Below are 19,088 nucleotides of genomic sequence, written 5' to 3'. Positions count from 1 at the left end.
GTGCTCTGAAGCTGGTGTGTGACTCAATCCATACAAAAGTTTTAGCTATGGATGTCTTTGCAGGTCCGGAATTGGAACAGACAGCTGTAAAACTGCTGGATGATCCTCATAGACAGAAAATCCCATCATTGCCAAATGTGTGCTCTAAGGCCGCAGTTCCAAAACTGATTTAAGTTGATATAAGCGCAGGCTACCTCAGCTGCAATACAGAGCCTACAATCCTTCCTTCAAACAAACTCATTTCCAAATGAAGCCATCCTAATACACAACTTAGAAGTACATTTGGGACACAAGCACTGAAGGTGCTGAATGATGGGGTGCATTAATGGTATCAGGAATAGCTGAGAAGGGCCGAGGAAGAAGAGACCGTGTGGCTGTTCCCTAGGAACTGAGATTGCAACTGTACAGGTTTTTAAGAATTATGATAACTATGAGATTTCCACAAAGAACACAGGACCAAATCAGTCCCAACTGACTCCTCACTCCTGGATCCTACTCTAATTTCCATCATGCAGCTGGGAAAAAAGGAAAAGAGAACATCTCTGATGACAACAGAAATAAGAAAACCAAATCATTTGTGATGTGACATGCTGAAAGAGAAAAACTAGTTGATGTTTTAATTTGTTAAAATTATCCCCTTTTATGCTGTAGGAATGTGTAACCCATCTCAAACTCCATCTGGGCAATGACCAGAGCTGAAAGAGAATGAGACTGTTCATGCTTGGAAGCATTCATGGCCACCAGAAAAAAGGCCTTTCACCCGTAGAAAAAATGTAATTAAAAAAATCACAGAGCTGCTTAAAGTTGATTACTAAGTTAATTTGGAAAGAGCATTTGAAAGGCTAGCGAGACAGCTGGAAACACAGAGGCTGCAGTCCAAGAGCATCACTTGCAAGGACAGGCGTTGTGAGATGCTGAAGTTGGTGGGCTGAGACACTTGACTGGGGTGGAGATGTGGTGGAGGACAGCTGTCAGCAAGTTGAATCTGAGTGGGAGCCGAGATTCGGGCAGGGACCATACACAGAAATCATCTGCTGCCTGTCACTGCCCTTCTCAGGGAAAGAAACCTGCATGCGTTCTTTGAAACAAACACAAAAGCACTGGAAGTTGCTGACTCCCCATTATTTCTAGTCATTTCTCCTTGTACCTAAGAGAAGCAGCCAGAGGCAATAGCTGCATCTCTAGAAGGATTTCTGCCACAGTAAAGTGGCATCTTGCAACCCAAAGATATTTGGAGGACCAGAAGGGTTTACATGCTTGGGAACTTCACAATTATCCATGCAACATTTGTTCTTACAGTCATCAAACCCACTGGTGCTCCAGCACCAGCTCTCTCACAGTTCAGATGCTCTCAGGAGCCACCCCAAGGCACCACAGAGGACAAATGCCTTCAGAAGTTGTGGCTGAGCAGAGGCTGAAAAGAGGCACCTCACCTCAATGAGAGTGACCGTACTAACTCTGCAGGAGTTTGGTTGCTGGGCAGACAGAACATACGACAAAGAGAAGGTTAATTGCTAATAAGCCAGATAAGATGATTGTGTTGGCTCTATGCCCACCTTTGATGCTCAAGGCAAAGGTGACTTGTGCTGGCACTGAAGTTGTTCTCTCCCAAGGATGAGGAGGACAAAGCATATACTTCTCTTGCAAAGCACCTTTGGCTGTAGAATCCTCAAGCTGAGCTGTTCAGCACACACAGAGCGGCAACCTGCAGAACTACCTCTCCTCTCAATCAAAAAGCACAAAGACAGGATGTATTTGTACATGTACATACTACTGAATGCTTAGCCTGGAGTGATGCTACTCTCACCTGGGGACAAGGAGTTGATCACCAAGGCTTCTCTCTCAATTTCTGCTTTGCCATATATCTGGATATGAATCTCCAGGATCACTAATGGAAATATCAGCTCCATGGTAATTTCTGCAGCGCTTGGAGGACATCATTGTTCTACGGCCTAAAAATCCCTTTGTGAGGATTTAGCGCTCCCAAGTGCCTCTTGGACATCAAACATTTTCAAAGCTATTAGCTCTGATGGGTTTTTGAATAAGGCTCAGGGAAGCCACTCGCTCAGTATTTCTCATAAGGAGAAGGTAGCTCTGACCTGGCAGGATAAAAATTGCTGAGAAGGAGGAGGAGGAAGAAAGCCCACACAGCCCACGTTCTCTGCAAGCAAGGAAATAAGATTTGATTTACTCCGTGATTCTGAGGTGTGTTCAATTTCAGCTTGAATTTCTACTGCATAAAATTCAGCTTGGCTGAGCAACGTCCCCATTAGAGGCTGTCCAAAGCAATATATGGCAATGCTCACAATGATCTCTGAAGGTTCAAAGCCTCAGTGAATTACTTTTAAGCATATTTTTGCATATGCAACCCACAAACCTGTGTCTTCCAACAAGTTGGAAGATGACACAAAAATAAAAAGCAATTAGATACAGTGCATACACAGCTCCTTTCTGTTGCCAATTAATCAATTTCTTTTGCTCGCTGGTTAATTTCCTCTTACTACGCAGCAGAGAACAACTCTGGGGCTGTTTTCCACGTTCCAAAGGGATTAGACGACAAGCAGAAGTCACTCGCTGAAAGGACTTAAGGGGCTGCAGTTCAGGGATTAATAACTCAGCTGCTTTTTCTCCGGGTTTTAAGACTGCTAATTTGTACTGCATCAGCTCGTGGTTTTATTTGCACAACTATTTTTGTTTTAATGGGAATCTTAAATCCTGCTCCTCCCAAATTGCTGCCGCGTTGCCCTCTTGATATTATTCTTGCATATGAAGTTTTGACTCTATTTAAAGAGGATTTCATGCTTGCTTTGCAAATTTCATAAGAAACTGCACCTTATGCTCTTACAAGTGTGATTTTTCCTGCCTAACAACCAGGCACATCTGCTGAGTGGCCCACTGAGGAGCTCAGCATCACTGGGGGCAGCTTGTGTGGAAGCACCACTCGCAGCAGGAAGTTTCCCTGCAATGGTGCTATAATTCAACCCCAATACTTCTGTCCTCTTGAGCTGTGGGGGAAAAAAAAAACACAAGCAAGCTGGCCAGCTGAAAAATACACGTACCAGAAAGAGTTGGATTTTGTTGCAAATGTGCAGCAGCCTGACCCTGGCAACACCCAGTTCCTTCCATATGCCTTTTAAGGACTGGCTGGTGGCTGTGCCTAGAGCTTCTGTTTGGTGCATGTTTATAAATGGTAATAAGTGGAGCTGTTCACTTGGTTTACTGCTTCTAGACGACAACTGCCAGCTACAATCAGCTCAGTCTGAACAGGAGGGCAGGCCTGGCAGCAGCCACAGCATGTATCACAGCAGCCAGCAATGGCTGTGTGTTGGGAAAGCTGTCAGTGCTCTTCCTTCTCATCTCTCAAAAGCAAGTCAAGGGCACTAATTAAGCAGGGTATTCCAAAGGCATGCTAAGGATAAGAAGAAAGAGGGTCTACTGGTCTGCTAAGGCTCAATCTTAAGTTGACTACTGAGACTTCAGGGGACCACTGAGCTCTCCCTGTCACATCAGTCTCCAGAACTGTCTGACACTCAGAAAGAATTCAAAGATCACAAGAGCTGCAGAACTGAGAAAAACAGAAAGTGACCTACTTTATATTCTACCATCTCATGCTGAAGAAGTGAGGACTGTAAAACGCTGGACAAGGCACATGTGAAGGAATCCTCTCAAATGTGTGCATGGTCAGCACCATGATGGCACACAGCCCCTCACACAAGAAATGAGGGCAGAGGAAAACCCAGGCCAAAAGCACAGCAGAACAGTAATTCTATACCAAGAGAGAAGAAAACAAACAGCAGGAGCTGTACAATGTATGAGAAGGCTGCAAGGTGAAATGCCACTCTCCACTGCCCCAGGAGGCACTAAAGCCTCTGTCAGAGCAGCACTCAGCACTGGAACACTCCAATCACCTCTTCCATGAGCCAGCAGTAGAGAATAGGTGTGATCTCAAACATGCTGTACACCATTTCTGCAGCACCTGTTCCCATCTATAACCAGAGAGCGGGCAGAAGAAGCTGCAGCAGGCAGTGAGCAGCTGGGCACAGCCGTGTAAAAACACTGGCAATGAGGTGAGCACACCTCAGTCTGGATTTGCTTTGTAAGCCACAGCCCTTCTGAAAGCTGGAATGTAAGGCTTTATGTGAGAGCACAGGCACGTGGTTTAACTCCTATTTTTAAAGAGGAACGCCATCAAAATAAAATCTTCCTAACTCCCAAAGCAGATCTGACTTGTGGAATTCTTGCATCATTCACTTATTAAACAAAGAGCAGGACTGAAACAACCAGTCATTTTCTTCCAAGCATCTCAACCTGACCTTTTCCAAAAAGGCTCTCCCTGACATTTGTAAGCTGAGGTCACACTGAGTTATGAGTTTATGTACAAAGAGCATGATACCTCAATCCAAGTCTCCCAAGAGAACCATTACCCCCACCTTCAAACTACACTTCACTCAGGTGAAAGGCCTCTGGGTGAGGATGAAGGACCAGGCAATGCCTCCGGCCAGCAAAGCAGCTGAAATGAGAGCACAGGCTGCTGGTTTGACTTAACGGAGCCACTGATGAGCAACTGGGGCAGGCTGCTCAGCAGCCCGTTATAGCAACCGACTTCTTTATGTTTGCTATAACATGAACTGCCCAGCCCCAGCTTTGCTGAGTCCCACTTCTGAAACATCAACATATTAAAAAATGACAGACAGACCTCAAGCAGTCCTGGAATATCATCCCTCTGGGCACTACGGAGAGTGGAAAGCTCAGCAAGAACTGGATGATGTGAAGCTGTCATCAGCTGAAGGAATTAAGTTTATATCATGTTAATATTCTCTCCTGCAAAAAGTGTGTCACATGCTCAGGTGTCTGCAAAGAAGGCTGAGATGAGGCATCACGGCAGCTCTCTTTTTATTCCAAAAAGGGGAGTTTTAGCCCAGCGACAGCCCTGTTTTCTTTCTGTGCCTACAAAGAGGCTTGTAGGTGGTACTGTAATTAAATAGGTCCATCACTTAAAATAGAAAAGCACATCCTTACAAATGAGGAAAGAATTAAGAGACAGTAGTGAAATGCTTCCATCAAATAATTGGCTTTTCAGTTATTGGTGCAAAAAAATGTACAGAAAAGAAAGTCTGGAAATAAAAAAACGTTCAAAGAGAAAGCTTGGTGCCTCAGTTGTAGCTAGTAGAATGGTTTGGTACCTTGAGTACTTTCACTTCCCAGATGCTGCTGAGGAAATACAACCTGGGGAGCTGATAGCACTGCCCAAAGGGGCAGATTCTTGCAGTAGCACCACAATGATGTCACCTCTGGCTCTTCTTTGTGTTAAACACACTCGCAGGGCTGCGAGTCAGCTCAGAACATGGGCAGAATGGCTCATTTTGGTCAGCAAAAGATTGTGCAGATGTTCCCAAAGCCAAAGCTCCGCCCCAAAAAAACAGCTGGACAACCAACCAACACCAGCAGCTTTAACCATATCACACCAGCAGCGTGACCTGCTCCCAGTGCTAAATCACACTGCCAGAAACATGTCACATCCTCTGCTGACATCAGATGTGACTGCAAGGAGCAGACATAATCTCTGTGCCCTAAGCTCAGATTTTCCTTAGTGGGTTCTGCACGCAGCCAGGCTTAGCAGCGAAGTTTCCCAGCAGCAGACTAGAGCCTGGCAGGGGCTACTGGAAACAATGTTCTTAGATGTCATTCTGCAAGAAACTATCATGTACTCCAAATGTTAAGCATGTAACAGCAGAGTTTCCATTCCTCTCCTGCTAGAAGTCACCCTAACCAAGTCCTGCTTTCACACAAGATAAAAGCTTCGTACATTACAACTAACACTGTTAACTGTTGTCACAGTTGCATCAATGTAAGTGCTGATTGCTGCTGACTTGCATCAGCTTATTCCAGAAATCCTTGTTATTTTTGGACAACTGTCCAGCCTGCTTCATCAGCCTCTTGTCCAAGAGGCTGGAAAATAGCCCCCTTTTAGGGGTTCTTGCTGTCAAGCAATAGATGGAGACCTTAGACACATGGGCTGGGAAAAGTGAAAGAAGAATTCCTATGAATAACTGCCCTGGTGAACACAAGCACAAGGCTAAGAATTAATATCCTCCCACAGGCCTGCTCTCATGCCAGCAAAGAGGCAGATGCTGCTGCTGAAACAGCATGTGCTGCAAGCAATACTTAGCTCCCCAGGAGCTTATTTGTGCCTTAACTGAGCCATAGGGGAATCCAAGCGCCCTGTGACTAAGGCAGCAGAATTGATTTATAGCCCCTGGCAGATGCAGAACCATCTTTCCCAGCTCCATCTCTGGACATCCATCCTCACTCTCTTGCTGTCTTTGAATGACGTATCTCAGCTCCTTGAGCAGTCCCACAGCTTGCCTCGCATCTCCCATGAAAGCTGGAACAGCGACACACATCAGAGATGCCTCTTTCTCCTCTGTTAAAAGATCTGCCTCTCAGCATCCTACTGCAGACAAGGAGTCTGAACTTACCATCTTAGCATTCAAATGCCAAGTGTTAGAGAGCCGAGGGAACAAATCTTCCAGCTGATCGAGCTCTGTTCAGGTGCAGCACCATTTGGCTCAGCAGCATTTACTCTCCTGCTCTGGGAGGCACGGAGACTGCAAAGCTCTATTTGCTTCCCACTTAGAAATCATAGCAATGACCCAATTTGTCACTTTAGGGAAACAGCTCCAGCTCGATGATCCAAAGTAAGAAGGCAGAAAAACATCACCTGTTATAGCAGGATACTATCAGAGAGAAGGGACGCTGGCAACCCCTGAAGGCAAGGCTTTATCCTAAAGAAGCCCTAGAGTGAGTGGGGCTGGCAGTCACTAAAAGCCTGTTCACTTTTGGAAGATGGTGATTTGACTCCAGCAAAGGCCAGAGGATGCTGAGGCTGTAACTGGCACAGCAGGCTGCAGCCTGCCTCTGTGAGGGCTTGCAAGCAGAGGGGTGATTGAGTGGAAGGAAGCTTAGGGTGGAGCCTTGGACTGGAGTAACAAAGTACAGTGCTGCAAATCCAGCTTTGCGGAGAACGATAAAAGAGAAGTTTGCATGGTAACTTATGCATTATGCACCTGGCAACAGCCAGTGCCTATTGTTCCTGATTTCACAAGGGATTAAAAACTCTCCTCAATCTGAAGTTTTACAAAATGCAAATTGAACTGCACATTCTTGCACGCCAGCCGCTGACAGCTCCTCCTTTAATCGCAGATGTGGAAAGTTGTAATTTAATCTTTATAAATGCAGCCTGTTTTGATCATTCTGTTGCAATCTCCTGCGGAGCTCTCCCTGCCCCACACAGGCACTCAGCGGTGGCAGCAATCCTGAACATCACCTTGCACTTAGCACAGCACGCAATGAATGCTGCCTGGTTCCCCCTGGGCTGCCCCTTCCATGCAGGGAGAGATGGGGTCAAGGTTTGCTCTAGACAGCATGAGCAACCAGGAAGCAATTCAGACCATATCCTGCAGCCTCATCCTCTAGCTAACCAAGCCAGGAAAAGGGGCTGTGGGTAAGTACCTATAAGACCAACCAAGCAGGCATGTAGGACTGCTTGAAGAGATGCTCAGGAAGAAGAGCAAGGCTCCAGCATGTAGCGGTCACAGAAGCTTCCAGGCCCTTATCAGTCCCTGTGGTTCTAATGAAAGGCAGGCAAGGATGTGAAAAAAAGCCATGAGAACTGAAGGAGAGTCTTGCTTCAAAGTTTAATGGGCTTATTTTGTTACCAGTCTGTACTCTGATGCAGTCCTTAATCTGCCCAAGAGGCCAGCTCAAAAATCACAGGAAGCAAGACAAGCTGTAGTGTTTGCAATGCATGGAGGGCAGAAAGACAGCTCTGGGAGCAGCTGAGGTGAGGCAGGGTTGTGCTGCCTCTGCTACGGGTGCAGCCAGGATGCTAGAGCAGTCTATGTGAGCCTGCAGAAGAAACTTGGAGGGCTTCTCCCATTTCTTAGCTCAGATTCCTGAGCCTGAGATAGGAATATGGTTACAGGTCTCCAACTGCAGGTGCTTTCTTAAAAAATAAAGCCTTTCTTCTGTCCCTCTTACAACCTGCCATGCTTGTCCCCCTGACTCCAATGACACACATTTACTGCATTCTGCATGTTAATAAAAGGCACTGCACAGTGCCAAGTCACTGCTCCAAGGCTCACCTCCAGCTTCAAATCTTGTAGCAAAGCTGATCAGTCCTTGAAGCCTCTTCAGAGCCATTCAGTCTGGCACACTGCATAAAACAATCTGAGGCATTAGCAAATTGTGCAGATATTTCCCTGGTAATCCAAAGAGAAAGCTACCTGAAAGCAAAGAGCCCTCATCAGCCAGGCAAGCTGGTGATTTGCCAACTCCAGAAGAAATCCTATACAGAACCCTTCAAAAATAGCTGTGATTCAAATTTCACCTGGTACAGCTCAGATCTTTCTATTTAAACAATAAAATCTGCTTCAAGCCATTCATCTTAAGTAGGTGTCTGCAACGAGACCACAAAGGCCAGCACCTCTGCCTGACTGGCAAAGATATGAGGACCTTAAATTAAGGCTTTGCCTTGGTGACCCTTCAGCTGGAGTTATATGCACCTATTGCTGAGCACAACGCAGCACTAGCAAGCTGCAGACTTTAGACCCCAAAGCATTTCAGAACTGAAGTAGTATTATGTCCAAATCGTTCTGAAGTATTTCTGGCGCCCTCACAACATGTTGTATTAACGTAGGAGATTAGGAGGAATTACTGTAGTAGTACTTTGCACCGACGGTACTCAGCATCTTAAAAATAACAAGCACACACAAACCAGAAGGTTTTAACTCTTAACCCCAGTGCCAGCAGCCCTAAGAAAGACAAAGCATTTTGTATCAGGTAGTGCTTTTACTGCTAGTTATGGAAAACAGCGCAAGTTGAACAAACCGTGACGTCAATGGCTCTGAGTGAGAATACCTTGGGGCATCTAAACCCAATTGTGCCGTTCTGTGGCTTTCTGTGCAAGGCACTGACGCAGCTGAGGCTGCCTGAGCTGTGCCTTGGATCAGTGCCTTGCAGCCCCACCTGGGAACTAAAAACCATGTGGACCGGGGGGCTGGGAGGGGGAGAAGGCAGGGAGACCATCCAACACTAAAGTATGACCTCAAAAACAAAATGCCTCTTTCTTTGAGACTGTCTAAACAAACCAGATTGCAGCTACCTGAGATATAAATGAATTACGATACGGAATGACCCGACTGCCATACTCATTTGTCACAGTTTCAAAACCAATACAGTCTTTCTGTTTTTCCATCGCAATCTGTTCTGGCTCCCAGCACTTTCCATCTGCAGTTACTACATGAATATACACAGTACAGGTGTTCACAACAGCCTTTCACACTGAACTTGATGCCACCTCCAACCCTGAGGTACCTCGTGCCCCTGCTGTGGCCATGAAGAAAGAGTATCTTCAGTTAGAAAAAGCACAGACATGTTTCTGAATAGCAAGTATCAGCAGTCCTATATACCTGCCCTCTCAAACATAGAACCCTTATAGGGGAAATCACAGCGAGAACAAGTGCCAAGAAGAAAATGAGACCTCTGTGAGAAATTTCACCACCTCATTCTCCAGTAAACTGGCACAAGACTTGCTTGACATTCAAGGCACCACAAAATATTCCTGCTCTGAGAAGACTTGACCAAAAAATAAAATAAAATAGCACCAGGTCTCTTTCACTTCAGCCTCTTTAGAATAACTGTTAGACATCCAGAAAGGGCAGATGTGAGACCCCAATTCAGGCCCTTCGTGTCCTGTATCCTCAGCCTGTTTGCCTGCACTTGTTCTTCCAGAGCAATTCTTTACTGTGTCACTGTTTTCTCCTGACCTGCTCCTCTTCAACTGTTCCTACTGGAAAACATTAGCTTTTCAAATCAGATGCAGCATGGAAAAAACTCTACCACCTTTCACATGCTAAGTACAAGGCAGCCCGTTCATCTGGAGTGCACAGATAAGCCTATGAGTTCACTGCACAGAGGGTTACTCTGCCCTTTGACTTGAGAAGGTGCCTAAAGGTCTTTGAAGACCTGGGAATAATAATTTGTGTGGAAGAGCTAAAACTACATAGGGGTGATTGACTATAACTGCCAGCCCTTTTGACTGTGCACCATCCTAGCATCCTTATGTCCTTAAAGGAAAAGCAGGTAGGAGCCAGAAACATTGAGGGAGAATGCCACAAGAAAAAGAAATTAACACTGGAGTCAGGTTTAACAAATTAGCAAGCAAAGGGAAGAGGAGGATGACTTTGCTTTGGTGATCAGACTCTGCACAGTGGCACCACTAGCAAGGCTGACATACTGTTTGTATCTGGAGGTGGCTCATCACCAAAACCCTGGCATGGGCTCACTCCTTGGAATCTCCTACCAGTAGTTCAAGTGCAACTGCCGAATATAAAGCACAAGCCAGTCAGCAAAGCAATGCCATCAATCTACTTGTCTAGAGCACAGACCAGCATGTTCAAACCATGATTCCTAGAGATCTACAGGACTGAAAATGTATGGCAGTAGGGGCTCATTAGCAATCTATCCTTAGAATAGCCTCATGCCCATCTTTTTCAAGGGTCTATGAATCCCCACAGCATGTAACAATGTTAACATTAATGCTTACAAATAAAAAAGGAGAAAGCACTTAGATGACAGACTGAGAACAGTAATAAATGGACGTTAGTGATTAACAAGGTAATAAAACCTTCAATAGGATTAGGAAAAGAACAAGATAGAACAAAACCTCTTTCAGCTGATTACTTAGCTACTCTTAAGGATATTAAAAACAAAATAAAATTAAGAAGTTAATCTAACACATGAACAGGGTGCCAGAACAGCCAGGGAACAGCACAGCGAGTTTCATACAGGTTCAAGCAGAAGTCTGCAAGTTGTGGAGGTTCCAGTGAACTGGAAGCAACTCAGAAAATCCCTCTCAGATAGAGGTTATGTCAGAGACATGCCTGCCTGATTAATAGGAGATTCTCAGACCCCACGGAGGAGTAAGAGCAGCCATATGAAAATCTGTCAAAGTTTAGCTTCTGGGAAGGAAAACTTTATTAAAATAACACTTTGGTCCTCGTAATTGTAAAGACAAGCATTCTGAGTGTCAGCCTCCTGAAAGTGCACAAATATCAGAGAAAGGCAGCAGTCCCAAACGTGGTATCTGCGTGTGGATACACAAGTTAACAATTACATTTTAAATGTCACCACTAAATGTTTCTGTGCTGTACGTTTCAGAAAACAGGACTGGAAAGAAGGATCAATTTTATGTAGAAAATGTTTACACAGAGAAGAGGGAAGGAGAATTGAGTGAATACAGAGGTACAGCTGGAAGGAAGATAAAAGACTGCAGTGGCCAAGAGGCAAACTTGATGTCCCCACCCCAAGGTGAACCACTAACATTTCTTGAAAACAACAAAATCAGTTGTCCCACAACAAGCCAGACTCCAGCCTTGACCTCCACTATCTACCACCACCTCTCACATTCTCAGCACGTGGGATGGCTACTGATGGAGGGGAACCCACGCTCCACAGCACAGACCTGAGCTCACTGACTCATGAGAAGCAGAGGTGAGCCCTCTCCTTCTGCTTCTCATGCAGAAATTGTGGAGAGCTGAGTAAACACCCTCACTGAGACCACACAGCCCCTCTATGGTGACATCTCCGTTATTCCTCTGCAGTTCACTGGGATCTATTACAGCTCTGATTTGTTTGATGTTCTCCCCATGCTGAGAGAAACTATGAAGGGAGAGAAAAGAAGAGGAGAAATACGCCTTTCAACTTCCTAATCACCTTCCTCAAAATGCACCATGCATCAGCACTGATTTCATTATCTGCCTGGTGCTACAGATTTTATTTAAAGAGTAACACAGGGAAAAAAGGATTTAACTTGACCTCCGTGAACTGCCAGAGGATGAAAACTATGCAGAGCTGACAGTGAAAAGCTCGTTTCCTTTCTCAGTCTAACCTAAACACTATGCAAAATTCCCTTCTATCTGAGCCTCCTTTTAAATTGGGCTATCAAAGGCTTTTCTTTTTTTAGAGGCCTGGCTTGATGCAATCAGTAGATCATCAATGAATGAGGATTTATAACACAAGCCCTCACAGAGCATAGCTGGGGGTACGGTGACTAAAAAGGGCAGAACAATACAGAAAAATTGAGTAAATTAAAACCAATGTTCCTCTAGCCAGCTATATTAAGAAGAGAATAAAAAGCAGTAGGGTCCATTCTTTTTTCCCCCCACTGCATTAGCACAGCATTCAATGTGAGACTTTGGAGTATTATATATTACAGATCAAGTGGGATAATAAATGGAAAGGTTAGCGGGAAGCATGGGAGGATATCAAGTAACAATGAAAAGTATTCTGGACAGAGGGTGAGGAAAGAGAGAGGGAAAAAACGAGTTGTAGAACAAGATGTGATCAGGACCTTTAACACAAGCACAGGACCCTGCATCGGTGGAAGCAGCAATCCAAGGCAACTCAAATGAGGTCTGTTCTGGATGGCATACACAGCTTCTGTTCCAGGAGGTCCTGAGCTCCCAACACAGCTGTCTCTGGATGGTTTCCCCCAGTTTGATGGCAGTTCATTTTATTTTGTCTACCGCAAGCTCCTGCAGTCATTCACTTCTTGAAGAGTGATTAACATATAATCCAAATACTTTATTTTGGGAAATAGGCCATCTCTTCCCTTTGCGAGACCCTGCTCAGCAGCCTATTTTCAAGAAGCCACATTTACACATTTATGCAATACAAGCAGGACATGGAAGAGAGGAGAGCAGGCCAAATTAAGGAAGGGAAACCTCACCTTATCACTTTTCTTTTAATTCCCCAAAAATCCATCTAAAACAACAGGTCAGGACATGGAATTTAATTACCCTAGAAAATTCCCACCATTGCCTAAGTTATAAATGCCTGTTATCACAGTAGATATCCAACAACTCTCCGACATGCAAATTCACTGTCAGAAGCTTCCTGTCCCTTTTTTACACACCAGGATTCTCAGTCTCTAACCACACTTGCTGACAGTGCAGCTTATTTTTATCATTCTTACCCTTTCTTCTGCATTTACAGGACTAAGATGTCTGCATGCAACAGTAAATTAGGCTAAGACCTTGTTTGTCCTCTTCTCACCCACATCTGAACAAGAAAGCCCCACCTTTGCCCTCATACTGCTACACATCACCAGTTGCAGCGAGCACAGGGCACTCCACAATACCTGTATTCCAGAGAGCAGAATGAAAAGACAGTCACACGCCTTGCTTACCTGATCCTCAGAGAGCTGAGATATGTGATTCACTGCAGCGTAAGACTCTATCTTCGGGTTGAAGTGATTGATGATGGCTCTGAAACAAAGAGGGGAAATTTTCACAGGTCTCCAGAACAGCTCAGGGATGCAGCATAAACTCCCTGCCAGCCTCAGTCAGTGTGCATGGAGCCATAGCTCTCCAAGACAAGCTTATCCCTCAATGCACTATACCACTTGCTTTGCTGCAGGCTGAGAGCCCTATGCCGATCAAGTCATGCTCAGAAAACGCAATCATAGGCACACATGGGTCCACAAGGTTCAGGACCATGTCTGTGGCAATGGCAGAAGAGTCACTGCCCTGCTAAGAACAGGCTGCAAACTGCTCCATTGCAGCATGGACAGCAACACTGGAGAGTGCTGCCCCATCCTGCTCAGGAACTGAACCACCTGATCCTGTCCAAAATCAGCACTGCCTGACATTTTGCTCTATGCAACTTCACTGTCTGGTAAGTTGAAGCTAGTGGCTTTCTGCAGTACATGTCCACCCTGGTCTGGAGTATGGCACTGGTCATCCATCACTGCAGCCACTCCTTTGACAACCACAATGACTTCAGTTCTCAGTCTCAATTTACATCACAAGCAATAGCATATGCCAATGTCCCAAACACAGCAGCAGGAACAGCACTTCTCTGCTTTGTGCCTCTGACTGCAACAACATATATCCCCCTGCCTTCCAGGTGGAGCTACAGACAGGTGAAAAATTGGGAAAAAAAACCATAAAGCTGGAGCTGGAATATTTCCTCAGTCTCTACTGTGCTTTCCAGGTGCAAACAAGCAGATGAATGGCCAGACAGTAAGGGATCCCCAGGCTGCTGTATGCAACTGGCCTGGCTCCCATTGGTGAGACCCACTGCCGAGGTTTGGGCTCACGATGGGAGCAGCCCACAGCAGTGCTGGCACAGACGTGTGCTGACAGTGCCTGGAGAACATTTGCCAGCCCAAATTACCACTGCAGCAGCCGTCAGGGCTTTTGCTCTCATGTTCATCAGCACTAAAACTCACTGCAGCTCCCTTTGTTGCGCTCTAATGTGTTCCTCCTCCCCACTCCTCCCCCTGCCAGAAAGGCTTTCAGCTGCTCTCTCAAGACCTCATCACAGTTAAGAGCTGGTAACTGAGTTCAGGAATAAGTGATGTTCCATGGATAATCAGAACTGGTGGGAAGAAAACCAGCTTGGAAGCATCTTTGCCTCTTTAAGGGGGTGAGGAGAGGGGAAGAAAACCCAAACAGAACCTGCAGACCCATTGCACCGTTTCTAGCCTGTGCATGTGGTAGACACCTCCCTTGACTACTCCTACCCATCAGTACATAATCAGCACAGGGGGCTCTGCAGTCTCATTCAACTTGACAGCTACATCAGCAAAGCAATCCCAGCAGGGCTGTTGCCAGGCTGCTGCATGCCCCCTCCCCTCCACATCAGAGGGAACATGCAGGCAGAGATGTGCCCGGCCTCTTCCCATTGCAACCCAACAAGAGAACAACTCCTGTGAGTCACGATCACACTTCTCAGTTACCCAGCCTCCTGAATGCCAGGCCTTTCAAGATGCATGTTTCATGCCTGGCTGGAGTCATATTTACACTCCTACAGGACACACTACGAGCTATTGAAAAGAAATGGGAACACAGACTTACAACTTAACTTCTGGCTTGACAGAAGGTTTGGCAGCTCAGTGGGGTTCAGTGCACTCATATGGTTCCAACATTTACCAGGGAACAGATTTAGTATTCATTTGTATCCAAGTGCTGTGAAGCACTTCAGCATGGGCTGCCTGCTCACACATCCCAGCTCGGATCTGAGCTAGTGGAGCAGCACCTGCAAGCACAGCTGGGATTCACCAAGGGAGAGCCAACCCAGCAACCAGCTGCTGCTGCAGTGAGAAGCAACAGACATTAAATAAGAGAAATAATTCAAGCCTCCCTCCTCCTTTCCCTAAAGGCAAATGGACAACTCTTCAGCAACCAGAAAAAGTTGAGCCATTTAATTTGGTTCAAAGAACTCTCAGTGCGAAGAATTCCTTCCCAACCTGACTTCTTGCAGAGCCATTTCCCTGGGCCTGCAGGCAGCCTGGGGAGGAGGAGCACAGGGGGTTTGTTTAGAGTGCTGGCTCTGCACAGCCAGGTTCTCACTGCCCAGCACACACTGTGGAGGCCAAGCTCTGTATGTGGCACAGCTCCTTCTCACATCCGTAACGAGAAGTTCCATCTGCACACAGCAGTAATGGAGCCCTTCTGCATCTCCCATCTCCTGAAAGCTGTGCTGTCCCTGCGGTGTGCTTCTAGGCAACTGGCCTCCTGGGCTGCTGCAAACAGCTGGAATTTCACTTTGCAGAGCTGCCATTCCAGGCATGTGCTCATGGAGACAACAGGGGAGCACAGCTTTCAGGCATAGTCTCCCCCTTATGGACAATAGAACAGCAGCTTTGCCATCATTAGTTTGCACACCAGCGCCAAACAGCTAAGCCTTGGCAGTGTTTTATTTTTACACTGAGATTGCCTTGATTGTTGGGCTATCAGCCAGCACACAGTAGCTTCAGGGAGGGAAAAGGAGTGGTTAAAGCTCCTGTAGAGGATTTCTGATAGGTTGTGATCTCAGAATTTCATATCAATGATAGGAAAAAAATAAAATAAAGAAAAAAGGAAAGGAAACCTTTGCTATTCAGAAAACACCAACATCTTCAACACAGCAAGGAAATGGCCAAACATCATCTGGAAGACAGAACGCTGCAGTGCCCCACAGGCTCTGCTGGTGAACACACAGCTATTTGCACAGCCCAGCTCCTGGTGGGTCTGCCTGCCATTTGTCAGACAAACTGCAGAATGCTTTTGGGACACAGATCCACAGGGAACACAGAACTCAGCAGCTCCAGAGAGATGTCACTCCAACACAGTCACACTTCAGTTACCAGCAAGAAAAGAGACCATCACCGGATGAGGAAGGAAGTTTAGCAGGCAGAAGGGGGTAGAACTTGCATTTATTTATGCATATATTTCATTGGGAAGAAGGGAATGACTGCAGGAAAAAACCTGAAGTATTCCACCCTGATGTAGGAACCGGTGCCAAAGAAGCATTTGTTTGTATTAGCTGTATTAATCATGTTATTAGACAGTGAAAGTGGGTCCCACTGAAACTGGTGCTGTACAAACAGTGGTAGGAAGCTTCAGTCCCAAGAGAACTGACAGCCTCAAATACAAGAGAAGAGGGAAAGCTCAGAAACTGGGGGAAAAAATGCAGTGGCAAAGAAAACATAATGGTGCTGTATTTACTCTGGGTCATTAAAGATCTCAGCTAGAAATAAACCAAGGATTAAAAAAGAAACACCAAACCAAAGCATTGAATGAAGAAGCAGTGAGGGAAAAGGAGACAGACAGGATCAAAAACCAAACAGAGGTGAAGAGTGCAGCACACAGATGATCAGAGCAACATCAGCTGATCACAGGGCAACCTGTCTTTTGCAAACTGCAACCCTCTGACAGCCAAAGGTTTCTGCATTGGCTGCTTGAGGTGACTAAAACTGGGCAGCCTTCAGCTGACTGCTGCCGGCCTTTTGCCTCAGAAATGGATGGGCTGGAAGGTGAGATGTGGGGGAAGCACCATGTAGGTCAGGCTGTCCAGTGGCACTTGAAAAACAGAACAGTGCTGCCCTTTGGAAAAGCTGAGGGTGAAACATTGAGAACTTCTGAGGATGCAATGTGCAGACAGCATGAGGCTCCTGTGAAAACTGATGGGGCATGCATGGAAAGAAGAGATTTAATCGATTCTTGCTTTGTAAGAACATCCTCTAGCCCATGTGCACCCACAGCAGCAAGCTGTGCGCCCTTCCCACCCTAACCTCATGGTCTGGGTCCATTGTGCAGGGAAAGCAAAATCACCCTGCTCAGACAGGCAGCACTCCTGCACGTTTTCTCTGACCTCCAATGTCTCCCCATCACACTGTTGCAGATGAGCTGTCTAATACCCACTCCTGCTTGACGGCAGCTACATTTCCAAAGTCCCAGAAGACCACACTGTCCGCTTGTCCTAAGAAGTGAAATTAAGCACTCAGGAGTTGCTGAAAGTAGGCTAAGGGAAGAGCAGAAGAGTTGCAAAGCTCATTAAGGAGAGAGGAATGCTGAGCTATCACTCACTGCATGAAGCTGGTCTTTGCACCTGCCCTGCTGGCCCAGCACGCAGAACCTGACGTAAAGCATTCGTGCACCCAAACACTCCCTGTACAATCAGGACAGAACAAAAGCTCATTTCTCCCTACATCCTGCTAGGGTGGAACACAGAGGGTAATACCTAACTGACATCGACCTTCACACCTTAGCTTCTCTCTTTACAAAATGGGTGTCAGAACAATTGCCTCCACAGTGTTTTCATGCAACAAAATGAAGCAGGCTCAGTGTTTTACTATGCAGTATGCTGCAAACCACTCTATCACAAGGCAGCAAGTAAATTATACCCAGGGACCAAAACGAACAAACCACCTATCCTCTTCCCCATCACACTCCTGGTTGCTGAGACCTGTGTAAAAGCTCCCAGCCAGCAGCCTGCCTTCCTGCAGCAAGCTGCATCTCAGCAAGCTTTTGTTTGGGGCAAAGATCCTGCTGGCATCACTCTTTCATGCACACCCAGCACTCGAGGCAGTAAAACCCCATCTGTTCAGTGCCTGCAACAATTAGATTGAGTTACTCTGTACGTACAGCTCCACCTGGCAGGAGGTGAGAGGGTTTAGATTATTTTATCACACGTCCACGAGGCATTGCTGTAAAGCATACCTACCTGCCATACCTAAGCTTTGAGAGCCAATTAAACCCAAGCAAACTCCCTGGAATGTTTCACTAAATTCTTCCTTCTGTTGCAGTTTAACTTTAGTCTGTTAAATTTCTCCTGCTCCTATACTTTAATGAGTACCGACATTAGGCTGAAAGACCACGACTCACAGGAGGAGGCATCTTCCAGACACAATAAAAAAAAACTGCAGGGAAGAATCCAAGACAAAAGGGTATTTGAGTCAAAAAGCACCTCCTTCACAGCTTACAGAAAACATCCGAGTCAGCACTTCTGTAATATCACTGAAGAAATGCTACACCTGCTCAGTTCTGCCACACCGAAACCTATTGATCGCGATGACAGGCTGCACAGCAGAGGGAGATACGTGGTCTATTTATTTAATAAGGAGGGACAAAAGCTTCCAGCAGTTGCCTGCACTGTTTTACCAAGCCCCATTCAGCAAGGAAAGAAGCAGAGGATGCGATTCATGACCCCACACGCAGCTCTGCGATGTACCTTTCTACTGTTTGCTGGGTGCTAACCTCATATCTTCCTAGTAGGACACACTGATCTTCCCAGAGTTCACATCCATACACTTAAGCCAAGCAAATCAAATACCTCCATCCTCACACCTAACCCACTTCCACTTCAGCTTCTTTTCTAAGGAAGTCTTCATGGGTAAGCAGTTAATACTTTAGGGACAGTGACATCACATCAATTCACATTTTCACACAGCCAAAGCACCACTGGAATCACTCTTGTGAGACCCTCCCAGGTGTATTCATTAGCTCAGTCACAGCCCAGATGCATTTCTGTTCCCTTTTCACAATTAGTAGGTACCAAAATTCTTACTATACATAACTAACAGCACCGATAGTTTAACTAACAGAAATGACAAAGTAGAAATTTTTTGCTGTGTGTTGTGAACAGAAGTATCTGTTGAAGCCCAGGGTGCAAACTGGATCTCTCTTCCCATTCACCTCCTTGTCTGACATGGACTGCTCTCCTACAGTGAAGCTATGACTTGGTAAGGAACAAATTTATTG

The 19,088-nt window shown here is 45.9% G+C and overlaps 1 protein-coding gene across 3 annotated transcripts in view; it reads right to left on the bottom strand.

Annotated features, from left to right (window-relative positions):
- The window catches only part of ARMH3 (armadillo like helical domain containing 3), a 104,153-nt gene that overhangs the window by 13,754 nt on the left and 71,311 nt on the right, over positions 1 to 19,088 (bottom strand). For 2 of the 3 annotated variants that reach the window (XM_015866958.1, XM_015866959.2), the window contains exon 24: positions 13,250 to 13,328. The exons of the other annotated variant lie outside the window; for it this stretch is intronic. In XM_015866958.1, coding sequence (XP_015722444.1) covers positions 13,250 to 13,328 — 79 coding nt within the window. The remainder of the gene's footprint in view (positions 1 to 13,249; positions 13,329 to 19,088) is intronic. 3 annotated transcript variants of the gene reach the window in all.

This window comes from Coturnix japonica, chromosome 6 (assembly GCF_001577835.2).
Source record: "Coturnix japonica isolate 7356 chromosome 6, Coturnix japonica 2.1, whole genome shotgun sequence".
Taxonomy (NCBI): Eukaryota; Metazoa; Chordata; class Aves; order Galliformes; family Phasianidae; genus Coturnix; species Coturnix japonica.
Note: the sequence above shows the minus strand (reverse complement) of the source record. Positions and strands in the feature narration are given on the sequence as shown.